This window comes from Eptatretus burgeri, chromosome 3 (genome assembly GCF_056783735.1).
Source record: "Eptatretus burgeri isolate ZD-2024b chromosome 3, Ebu_testis_v1, whole genome shotgun sequence".
NCBI classification, from domain to species: Eukaryota; Metazoa; Chordata; class Myxini; order Myxiniformes; family Myxinidae; genus Eptatretus; species Eptatretus burgeri.
This window is the reverse complement of record NC_140963.1, coordinates 68,561,375-68,573,874: the sequence shown is the minus strand read 5'-3', so window position 1 is coordinate 68,573,874 and position 12,500 is coordinate 68,561,375. Positions and strand designations below refer to the sequence as shown.

At 43.3% G+C, this 12,500-nt stretch overlaps 1 protein-coding gene across 10 annotated transcripts in view; it reads right to left on the bottom strand.

Moving 5' to 3' along the window:
• LOC147030121 (ATP-dependent RNA helicase DHX58-like) overlaps positions 1–12,500 on the bottom strand; it is a 187,332-nt gene that overhangs the window by 21,240 nt on the left and 153,592 nt on the right. For 8 of the 10 annotated variants that reach the window (XM_085873833.1, XM_085873837.1, XM_085873839.1 and 5 more), the window contains 2 exons: positions 8,789–8,950; positions 2,221–2,429 (listed from right to left, as the gene is read on the bottom strand). In XM_085873833.1, coding sequence (XP_085729959.1) covers positions 2,221–2,429; positions 8,789–8,950 — 371 coding nt within the window. Of the gene's footprint in view, positions 1–1,772; positions 1,880–2,220; positions 2,430–8,788; positions 8,951–12,500 lie in introns of all 10 variants that reach the window. The other 2 variants (XM_085873834.1, XM_085873840.1) reach the window with 2 other exon arrangements.

Below are 12,500 nucleotides of genomic sequence, written 5' to 3'. Positions count from 1 at the left end.
AGTTGATGTTGGATGCCACAGACAGAGCTTGGATACTAAGGATAGTACAAGGTGATCTACCAGCATCCTCATAAAAAAGAGAAAATAAAAAATATGGCACTGTGCTTCTCAAAATCACTATTTGGCAATGACCTTCATCATCAGGTCAAATATTGTGTTTTATACCCATCTATTTCCAGTCAGCCGATGGAAGTTCAGTCTCTTGACCTGGGAATCACAATCAGTCATTAACTCAATTCGGCTGACCACTTCGTGAAGCTGGCTGCAAAGTTAGCCGCATACTGGGTATCCCCCGTCATTTGTTAAAATATCAGAACAGGCTTCAAAATAAAGAGTTTGTTTTGGAGAACTCTTTTAAAGCCTCCTTCCCGCTAAAAAATAGCCCCTTGAAATTGTTTGTGGGGCTTACTTTTATGTGGGGCAGAGGGGAGGGGTAACTTTTTATTGACAACTTTGATTTTGTTTTGTACACTGTTAAGCACACAATGTCATACTCCAGCTGTTTTGCACAAAAGTAATAACAATATAAGATGATTGATGGTTCAGTGACAGCTGTACCACACAATGGGAATAAATCCCAGTCACTGTTCACTTACCATCAAAATAATAATCATCGGTTTATTTCACCTGGGATATGAAGAAGTGAATATGCAGGGGGGGGGGGAGGGGGAGGGTGGTCGTGAAGAAGGCTTTTCCCCCAGGTTTCTGTTCCTGCAGGGTGCATGTGGTCCACCATCAACCTACTTCTGGTGAAATTCCCTCAATCCAAAATCACTGCTCGCCTCAACTTGTCTGTTCCTTTCCCCCCTCCCCTCCCTCCACCCCCTTCCCCCCACACCTGTGGAACCAAATTCTACATTCCATTAAATATCATTCTTCCCTCGAAGATCAAAGATTGTTCATCTTTTCAATACACCCGTTCCCCACCATCTCAGATCATGCCTCATCTAAAACCATATTTTATACCACGTTAATCCCTCCCCTACCCCCCCCCCCACAACCCCTCCCCAAGTTAACTCTTTCCAAATTTCCAGTTTTCCTTTCCTGAGAGTTTACTTCTGTATTCCTCTTGTCCACCATGTATGTCTTTCCCTCCCCTCTGATTCCTCCCCAGATACCTTATTTGTCCAAGTCCTCCCGTTGAATTAACACAAGGTGGGGTTGACTCAATCTGTCATCCTTCCGAGGTCGGCAAAATGAGTACCAGTGTACTGGTATTGGGGCACGGCATCAGTGGCATAGTCGCACCCCAACAAAATGATAGCTACCCGTCAGCCAAGCTGTCACACGCAAGAAGAAGAACTGAGACAGGTCATTGGCCTCTGTTTTGAAATCACCTCTCCAATTACGTAGCTCTATCAGCTCTCTCAGCCCTCCTGCCCTCCACAACAACTCCAATGTGCATGTATTCTTCCAGTAACCCCCTCTTGGTTAAACTCCCAACATCTAAGATGAATGCACACCACAACTCTTTTGTTTATCTTTTTCCAATTGGTGAATTGGCTTCTTGAGGCTTTTCAATCCTATCTCTCCCTCCAATGCTCAGAAGCAGACGGTGCACCACCATCTCATGTCATCTGCCATTTCATATGCACAATATTTTTGAATACCTTTAACTATACCTGACCGAACCCAACATTTTATTGTACCCAACCCTCTTGCAGGTCACTGTGTTTGTTACCCATTCCTCCTCTTTCTCCTCTTTTCCTGTTTGTTTATTCCCTTGTTTGTATCCAACTGTTACCCCATTGTCAGTTTGTTGCCTTTGTTACCTTGCTCTTCCATGAGCTTGTATGTTGTATGGCAAGAAAAGGGCAACACATGGCTGTTGGTGGCATCGTTGCAAGACAGTGTGGTTGTGCTGCTTAGGCATTGCCCCCTGTAGGTGAGGGCAGGGATTTTTGGAAATTGGTGAGGATGTCAGCATTAATTTACTGACTCTTCATCAAAACACCTTTCACATCCACTTGCTAATGCTTGCAAACAGGTCCTCTGTTTTACGTCCATCCGAAGGCCGGTGCATTTTGTGATGCAATGCCCTGCCTGCGGAACACCAAGCTGAGTTTATCATGAGACTGGGAATTAAATCCAGAATAAGCAAGTTAAAGGTAAGCGTTGAGCTCGCCCTGACAGGATGGTGCAGAATGGACTTCCAGAAGTCAAACTCTTCACAATCCTGTCAGGACGAGGAAAGCTTTCATGAGATTCAAAGGAACTTACTGAAAATCTTTGTTGATGTTCATGTGGTGCATCCCTTCAGCCACACGGATGTCACTGCCATGACAACTTTTGTGATTGCAGTTGCGGCAAAGAAACACAACATCATCTGGAGGAACAAATGGTTGCTTCTTGAACTTAGCGATTTTTTTTGGGTTTGTTTTTCGCATTAACTTGCGTTGGCATATGCTTTCTTCTTGGAAGGTTTTTATCTGCCGGAACATTGTAAAGATGAGCAATGAAATACAGCAGCGAAACGTATATTTTGTCATCTGGACAAAGGCTCAGGTCAAATATTTTTATTAGACAGTGGTTTTAACTAAATATCCTAAAGGAAAGGTGAAAACGAGGGTAAGGAGGTGAGGGATGGATGATCAGAAAGCTACAGAAGAAGGGAGGGGACCAATTAGGTTGGAGGAGGGAGGGTGAGATGACAGGAAGGTAGATTTTAGGTTAAATACAGAATGTAGGCACTCAGCTGTTATAGTCATGTTGTTGGTGATACATCTTAGGTGAGTTAAGGAAATTAACTGAAGCACAAATTATTGACTGGCTTTCTAAGCTGTCACAAGGTCTTGTGGGTTAGAAATAGAGAAGAGAGCTGAACTTTTAAATGAGTAGAGCTGTGAGTGTTAGCTCATCCACACCTTACACAAATACGCAAAGGATGGTGGCACAGGAGGAGGTGCATTCGGCCCATCATGCCGATGCTGCATGGGCCCCAGTATCATCACCCATCCACACACAAGCTACTGACAAATCCTGCCAATATCCCCATCTCCCTCCATCTCCAATGCATCCAGGTACCCATCTAATTCACATTTAAACGGAACCACCCCCATACATTACAACTATATACCTTTCCAGGAAGAGCATTCCATGCATTAACCACTCTCCAACTGAAAGACCCCTGCCTTAAAACTGTCCTTACTCTCATCTTGTTTCCCCTCAAACAATGGGTCCTAATCTTAACACTGTCCACTCTGCTGAAAGATTGCATTGCACCTATCTTATCCACACCCTTCATTATCTTAAACATCTCTCAAAAAACATCGCAATCACCTCTATTCCAATGTATAAAGTCCTGTCTCCTTCAACTGTTTCTCACGGCTTAGTCAAGCTAGCCCTGGAATCAATCTAGTTGCCCTATGCTGTACACTCTCTATGGCAGCTATATCCTTCCTCAATGTGGTGATTGAAACTGTGTACAATATTCTAGATGAGGCCTCACTAAATTCCTATACAGTGTCAACACCACCTCTTAATTTCTAATTTATCCCCAGATGAATACGACGTGGACTATTCCATGACTGCACATATGGTATTCTTGTAAAGGTGGAGCAAGGCTTCGGGAAGAAAGCATCAGCAAGCCCGATACAAGCAGCCAAGCCGCTGGGAGGTTCTTTCGGCAATGCCAGAAATGTACTTGTCTCAACTAAAGTAAGAAGTGATGTCCAGACCAAGAAGACAGATGCCACCGAGTCATTGTAATGGTGTTTGGTCCATAACTAGGTTATCAAAAGAGGGGGATCTTGACCTGGACATGGATAGTTGGTAGGTCTTCTTTTTATTGATGCTGATGAACCAGTCTTTTCCGCAGTTACTGACATTCTCATGGTCCCAATTTAGATTGACGCTGGCTTGAAGGCGGAGTGATGCAGGCAAGGAGCCAGGATAAGTAGTGTTTAGGGTTGAGTCATCAGCATAAATGGCTCGCCGAGGTGAAATGCAGTCGGGCAAGTCATTTGTTGAAAACAGAAACAAAGAAGACCCCAACACAGAGCCCTGGGGGAAACCTGCATGAATGCTCTGGGCTGTCAAAGGTTGACCTTCATGCCACACAAATATTTGGCAATCTGTAAGAAAGTCTGAGATTATTTCAGGCAAAGGCCCAGATATACCATATGACTTTAGCTTGTGAATGAGACCCTCATGACAAACTTTATAAAAAGATTTAGAGATGTCAAGGGCTGCAAGTTTGGTCCCACCACACCGGTCTAGGGTTTGGTTCACGTGTTCAGTTATAAGGGAAAGAACATCACAATCACCAGTGGATCGGAGATGACGGAATCCCAACTGAGTGTCAGGAGATTGTGGTCTTCCAGAAAAGTCATAAGCAACTGGTTTATAAGGCATTCAAATACTTTGCTCATATTTGGAGGAAGGCTAATATAGTTTGATGGATAAGATTTCTCCCCAGAGCCTTTAAATGCAGGTACAACTGAAACCAACTTCCAGCAAGGTGGGAATACCGACTTTGATAGGCACAGGTTGTACAGTTTTGAGAGAAAAGGGGACAATTCAGGAAGGCACATCTTCAGGACAATTGCAGGGATACATTCTGGTCCAGTGATGACTTCCCCAACTTTCTGAGGAGTGATAATGACAGTGGATGCCCACACGGGAGGGACAAGTAGTCAGCGATTGAGTGGTCATCAAGTGTGGAGTTTGCAGCAAAATGCTCAGCAAAGAGGTTTGCTTCATCAATGTGGAAGGAAAGGCCTTCAGGATCATTGAAAAGACAGGGACTGTTGATCGATTTTGGCTATGGAAAGGCGTAGGTTATGTTTTCACCCATGTTGACATGTCCGTCTGTCTGTTAGCAGGATATCTCAAAAATTTATTAACGAATTCTACCAAAATTTGGTGGACAGGGTGGGTGCATGCCAATGACAAATTGATTAGATTTCAGTGAATATCTAGATTTGGATCCAAGAGTTTTTAAAGTGATTCTTCATCAGTGAGAGATACGGCAGAAAACGATATATAGCACGACATCTCGAAAGGTTATGGAAGGATTCAGATGAAAGTTGGTGGACAGGTTGGGTGTGAGTCAAGGACGGCTTGTTTCGATTTTGATGAAGAAGCGGATCTGGATCGGAGAATTTTTTGAAATAATTCTTCATCGTTGAGAGATATTGAGGTTGAGGCCAAAAACGATAAGTAGCACGATATTTCAAAACGTTGTGGACGGATTCGTACAAAACTTGGTAGATGAGTTTGGTAGGTGACAAGAACAAGCTGATTCGATTTTGGGTAAGGTACAAATGCAGATCCAGCTTATCAGTGGGATACATAACGTAAAATGTTCATCCTGGCAGAGGTATGCGCTCTTCCGAGTGGTGTTCTCGTTTTAGCTTGCTAAGCCCCTTCCCACCAGAAGCCGTGCTATATGATACACATTTACAGAGTGAATGTGTCCCTCCCACCCCACAAACACAACCCTACTCCCAAAACTGAACCCCAGGGGCTATGAAAATTTTAATCACCTAAAACCTTATTGTGCACACCCTGAGTACAATCACCAGTTTTTAACTCATTCCATCCAGTGGTTTAGGATTTTTTTTGTTTAATATACATTGTCGAGGCTCATACAAGAGCTAACACACAGAACATATAACAAGGGGAGCAGGAGACAAGAGTGGTGGGAGAGGGAAGGACAAAACAGTGGGGAACAGAGACATGAGATCTGTGGAATGGAGAGGGATGGGATGGGGTACACCAGGTAAACAAGATGGAAACTGCAGGGACTTTCAGGAAGGAAAGCAGGGAATTTGAACGACATTTGGGGTGGACTAACAGGGGCAGAACTGATCGTGGTTTTGGATGGGGGAAGATAAGAGATGGTTGTGAACAGCTGTTTTGAAGACCTGGAGGGAAGAGTGGGATTGAAGATAGTGTGGCAGTTTGTTCCAAAGGCAGGAAAAAACAGAGAAATGAAAGAGTGAAGGTGAGAATTAATTCTTCATTTTGGTAGTTTTTCCAGAAGGGGGTTGCTGGCAGACCTTGAGCACCCTGCAGAAATATTGGGGGGGGGGTGGATATCGTAGCTAGAGCAAGGGGTGAGCGAGGGCGGAGTGGAGACGGAAGAAGACAGAAAGACCACCGACCTGCCTGCGGTGAGAAAGTGAGAGACCCAAAGACTCAGCCTCATCGCAGGAGATACCAATGATTCAAAATGTCTTGGTTTCCACAGCGTGAAGCCGAGAAAGATGAGAGGTGGGAGCACCAGCACTCCATCAGGCTGTGGATGAAAGATTTGCATGTGATCAGGAACTCAGGTGTGCCAAGGAAGGACTTTGCACGACGGAGGATGCCCAGTCAGCGACTGGCTTTGGAGGCCAGCTTGGAAATATGGCTTTCCCAGGAAAGATCATGGCAGATAGTGAGACCCAGAAGCTTGAATGAAAGGACTTCCTCAAGAGGATTGGAAAGAAAGTAGATGGGGGTGGTTTGCCAGAAAGTAGATGGGGGTGGTCCTTTTGGAGAGAGATACTGAGAGTGTGAGATTCATTGGGATTGAAAGACATATTCCAAGTGTTTGACCAGCTTGTGGTCTGAGGAGAGGGCAGAGGCTGTAACCTGTCTGTCTGAAAGATGAGGGATCTCATGGCAGAGGATGGAGTCATCAGCATATAGATACAGAGGATTTTCTAAAGAGTCAGAGAGATAATTGATGAAGATCAGGGATAAGACTGGGCCTGCCTTGGGGCACTCCATCCTTGACAGGGAGAGGAGATGAAAGGATTACATTGAGTGCCACACATTGTCTACGAGAGTAGCGGAAGTCAGTAGGCCATGTGTAGAGTTGGCCTTGGATGCCATAGACAGAGAGTTTGGAGAGTAAGGCAGGATGCCAGACTGTATTGAAAGCATGAGATACTGTCGTGGCCAAAAATATTGGCACCCTTGCACTTTTTTCAAATAATGCACCATTTCTTCCAGAAAGTTGTTGAAATTATAAAATCTTTTGGTATCCACACATGCATTTCTTTGGTTTGCAGTGGAACAAAACAAAACAAAAAGTTGAAACAAATTTACAAAATCTGAGCTTATTCCACACAGAAATTCTAAAATGGCCTGGATAATATTATTGACACCTTTTAGAAGTTGTTAGAAAAAAAACTGAGATTTCAAGTGGGTGATTCTCCTTGACTTTGGAATTGAACTCACCTGTGGTGAGTTGCAGGTGCCTGCAATATAAAAATCAATCATTCAACCAGTTTGAATTGAGGAAAGGAGTCATTCTGCTGTTTTGTGTTACTGTGTGTACCGCAATGAGCATGGAGAAAAGAAAGAAAACCAGGGAATTGTCTGAGGAGGTCAGACACAAGATTGTAGCCAAGCATGGACAATTTCAAGGCTACAAGTCCATCTCCAGAGACCTTGATGTTCCCGTGTCCACTGTACGCAATATTATCAGGAAGTTTAAGGCCCATGGTACTGTAGCTAAACCTCCCTGGACGTGGCCGCAAGTGAAGACTTGATTGAAGATTGCAGCAAAGGATTGTTACAATAGTGGAGAAAGCACCTTGATCAATCGCCAAACAGATTCAAGCTGACCTTCAGACACAAGTTACGACAGTTTCAACTCGCACCGTCCATCGCCAACTTGATGAAAGGAGGTTCTATGGTAGGAGACCCACGAAGATTCCACTGCTGAGAGAGAGACATAAGAAAGCCCAACTGGAGTTTGCCAAAACACACCTGAACAAGCCAAAATCCTTCTGGGAGAATGTCCTGTGGACAGATGAGAACAAATTAGAGCTTTTTGGAAAAGCACATTATCTCTATGTTTACAGAAAACAAAATGAAGCCTTCAAAGAAAAGAACACCTTCCCCACAGTCAAACATGGAGGAGATCATCATTCAGTGATGTTTTGAGGTTGATGTGCTGGCTCTGGCACTGGGTGCCTTGAATGTGTGCATGGCATCATGAAATTAGGAGATTACCAAGGCATTATGGAGCACAATGTTCAACCCAGTGTCAAAAATCTGGGTCTCCGTCGAAGGTCATGGGCCTTGCAGCAGGACAATGACCCCAAACACACTTCAAAAAGCATCCAGCAATGGTTCAACACAAAGGACTGGACTGTTCTGAAGTGGCCAGCAATGAGTCCAGATCTAAATCCCATTGAACACCTGTGGGGAGTCTTGAAAACAGCAGTTGAGAGAAGGCACCCTTCAAACCTGGGAAAACTGGAGCAGTTTACACAAGAAGAGTGGCCCAAACTGCCAGTAGAGAGGTGTAGGAAGCTCATTCATGGCAATAGGAAGTGCTTGACTGCAGTTATTTTGTCCAAAGGATGTGATACCAAATATTAAGTCTACGGTGTCAATAATTTTTTCAATGCCATTTATTGTTATTTTCTGATGTAAAAGGACATATTAAGTTTTGAATCAAAAACAAAGGTTCTGTAATGTTAACAGTGAAATAAAGACCAAATACTTTTCTCAATTTCAACTTATTTTTTGAGAAAATTATGAGTTATTTGAAAAAAAAAGTGCAAGGGCGCAAATATTTTCGCCACGACCGTATGTCGAGAGAGACGACCCTGATCTCATGTTTGACATTGAGGGGAAAAATTAGCTGTTGTATCAAGAATAATGTTAGCCTCAAAAAAGTTGAGGCAAATCAGTGGTCTTCATGAAGCAGAGAAACAAACTTTTGGGTTTTCTTTGAAAGATGCCCAAGTAAACACATACAACAATCAAAGAAAATGTCAGGTGACATTTGATATAAATTGTTTCATTTCAAATGCATTGAGTTACTTGTGAGTTATTGGCATACCTGTTTCAGATAATCTTCATGGCGCAGTCCTTGCACTTGCTTAATGGCTTTTGCCATCATATTTTCACGGTATCTATTAGTGCTCTCACGAACACTTACATCTTCATCTTCACAGGCTACCAGGATGTAGGAGCTGTCATTTGCCCGTGCTCGACCACGCTTCTGCACAAACACACATTTTTCATGTGGAACACCAAACAAGGATGACAAGGGTCTTTCTTACTCTTCCATGAGCCTCACTCTGATAAAGAAAAGAAAAGAAAAATCCAAAAATAAAAAATAAAAAAAGGGTTCATCCAAAGATGCCAAATTTGTCTTACGGCTCAAACAATCCAAATATATCAATATGTATGAACAAGCACAAGCACAGGCACATGCCATTCTCTGTGAGTGCTCTGCGCCTGACGGCAGGTTCAGTGCGACCAAGGTCGTGTCATGGCAAGGAAAACACTGGGTAGCTTGCTTTTGCCTTTTCAGCAGTTGTCAGGCCGGCAAATTGGAAGTTGGCCTGGGTGCCATCAATAACCCACCTTCTCTTTGTGAGACACTGTGGGATATTTAGTATCCAACAACCAATACTACTATAGATGGGAAACCCGGCTGAATGTCCATCCAAGGGACAGCACACTTTAAGGCAACACCTTGCCTCTACACCATCCTTCTTCTCCAAACTTCCTGCCTATGGCATCCAAGGCTTCCTCCTCTCACAGCTCACTCACTTCCTCCACTCAAGGCCACCTCCTGTGACTTACTTCCTCCACTCTCGTAGCCATCATGTGCCTCTCAATGGGATCCTCTCATCTCCTCTCACTGTCAGGGCATGAGTGGCCCAAGGCATTGTCTTGCACTCAGTCCGATTCCTAATCTTCATCAACGATCTCTATAACTGAAAAATACTCCTTATTATCTTGCCAAAACGAAGTTTTTGCAAGATATGTTAGTCAGCTTGTATGGTTTTTTGTTTTTTTTTGTCTGTAATCACGTATAAATAATTCTGCAGAGCACAGTTATCATTGGAAATTTTTGTAACTTCGCATATCAGAGGCCTATAGAGGTCCGTTTCAGCGCATAAAATTTTGAAGGTCAAGGTCAAAGGTCAAGCTCACTTTGGCGCAAATCAGGGGAGTCGACGAAACCCTTATTTGTTGAGTAATTTTGATCGGATCGTCTTCAAACTTCATGGGAATATAGTTCATGGTCTGGCGTTCAGCTGATTAATTTTTGGTGGCGATTGGCCTTGACCTTCATGGTTAGCGCCTGAGGTCAAACATATTTGACCCCAAGGTCAAATTTTCAAGTTTTAGGAACCATATCGTCTAGTACCTCAAATTGAACACCACGATGAGTGTTTTCTAGATATGTCAAGCTTGAGACATTATGACGTCATTTGGTGACGTTATGAGGCAAACGCATATTTTTCATGGTTACTCTGTAGAACGATTCTCATCGGAATCTCTCGCAGGCAGATATTCCTCAAGGAGTCGCTCCTGGTGGATAGCAGCTCTGTTTACCTCAGTGTGACCTTAAAGAAGTCACACGTGGTCACCTTTTGGCAAGATACGGGTCATGCTGTGGGTGACATTGGTTTATTTACTTGTTGATGACTCCACCCCCTCATCATTCAGATAAGCAGGCAGCAGCCTCTTCACCCTCTACAGACCTTGATAGAATCATGAGGTGGTCCTACACTTGGAATATGTCTTTCAATCCTGATAAATCTCACACTCTCATTCTGTCTCCATCAAAAGACCATCTGGCAAACCCTCCCATTTACATCCTGAACAGACCCCTTGAAGAAGTTCAGTCACTCAAACCTTTGAACCTCACCATCAGCGATGAGCTTTACAGGGCAAACCACATATATAAATTGGCCGTCAAAGGCAGCCGCCGAATGGGCATCCTCCACCATGCAAAGTCCTTCCTTGGCACATCTTAATTTAATCCACAGCTTCATGGAGTACTGCTCTCCCCTTTGGCCTAGCATTCCTGCCTCACACCATGCTCAACTTGACACTGTGAAAACCAAGGCCTTCAAAGTGGTCTCTTCTACTGCCTCCTTTCTGGTCTTGTGCCCTCTGCCCTTTCCATGGTCTATCTCCCCCTTCCCAGTTTTCTGTCTGGTAGATGTGGTCTGCCATTGAACTCCAAAAATCCAGGCTCAGTGCTCACAGCTCAATCGTGGGAGAGAGGAAGGTGGGAGAGAAAGAGAGTGGAGGGGAGAGTGAGAAGGGGGAGGGTGAAAGAAAGAGGGATGGAGGGCTGGGAGAGTGAGGAGGTGTGGTAGAATGAGGAGGGAGTGGAGCGATGAGTGGGGGAGCGAGGAAGGAGGGGAGCGAGGAGGGGTGGGGGAAGGTCAGGAAACATGAGAGGAGCGATGTTTATAAGCATTCCAGTTGAAATGCGATAAGCTCTAGAATCTCTTAACCTGAACCGATTTTCAAAATTTTTAATGCGGAATTGACCTTAGCAGCAGTTCCGACTGCTAAAAGAAAGTGTTTGTTTGTCCAATTCGCACATTGTTTGACACTCCAGTCATTTCTGGACGGTATTTAATATGACCGTGCTGGCTGGGCAAGCAATTAGCGATTGGAAACATTGTACAGAAACAAAATAAAGCCACAAACACCCGGAGATGCCTGGAGTGTCAAACAATGTCCGAATTGGCCAAATGAATACTTTTTTTTAGCAATCGGAACTGCTGCTAAGGTCAATTCCGCCATTTCAATTTTGAAACTCAGCTCAGATTAAGAGTTTCAAGAGCTTATCACATGTGTGGAAATAAAATAAAGCCATGAACACTGGAGTCTCAGGGTGTTCATAAACATTGCGATGTATCTAGCGATTTGTAGGTATGGAGATAAGGCATTCGATATGAGTGAGGAAAGTGAAAAAACAAATTTGAGCACTTTATCATTAAGAAACCGTTGCAGCCTGTTTCAAGTCACAGCATTGTTGAGCAGGCCAAAAAAAAGAAAAATGGTGAATGAAGACCCCAGCAAGTTGACAGAGGGCTGACCAAGGATGATGCCTTGATAATGGAGATAATTAAATAAGGCTGTTAATTATCTTCAAAAGGGGTGTCTAAATTAACTCAAACAAGCAATTTTCATTCAAGCACTTCCTTGGAGTTCCCTTAGTATGTTTGCAAAGTTTGGGGCCACGAGGTTTCATGGTTTTGGAGTTATAAAGGAAACACACTGAAAGACTGACACACACCGACATTCATTATGATTATTATTATTATTATTATTATTATTATTATTATTATTATTATTATCGGAGATAGGTAGGTAGGTAGATAGATATATAGATATTCAGATGTATACAGGGTGGCCCAAAAGTCAGGAGTCAGATAGGTTTTTAAAGGTTGGACTCCAATTATTATTATTTTTACCCTGTATATTATTTTAAATATGTATCTTTAATAAAACGAATTGCCCCTTCTTTCTTTCTAGATTAGTGATGGCAGCAAAATTAACAAAAGATGAGAGAGTGGAGCTTGCCAAGAAATGTCCAAACATAATGTGTACGTAGAATTGAAAAGTGCCTGCAAGTTAATGGCCAACAATTTAAGGATTTATTGGAATTTACTCTATCAATGGTAATTTTGCATGGTAACTGATTAATAAATAACTACTCCTCCAAGTTTAAGCAAAACATGGCTTGTGTGATTCAAGCCCATGTTCTGAAATGCACTGGCTTGCAAGGCCTG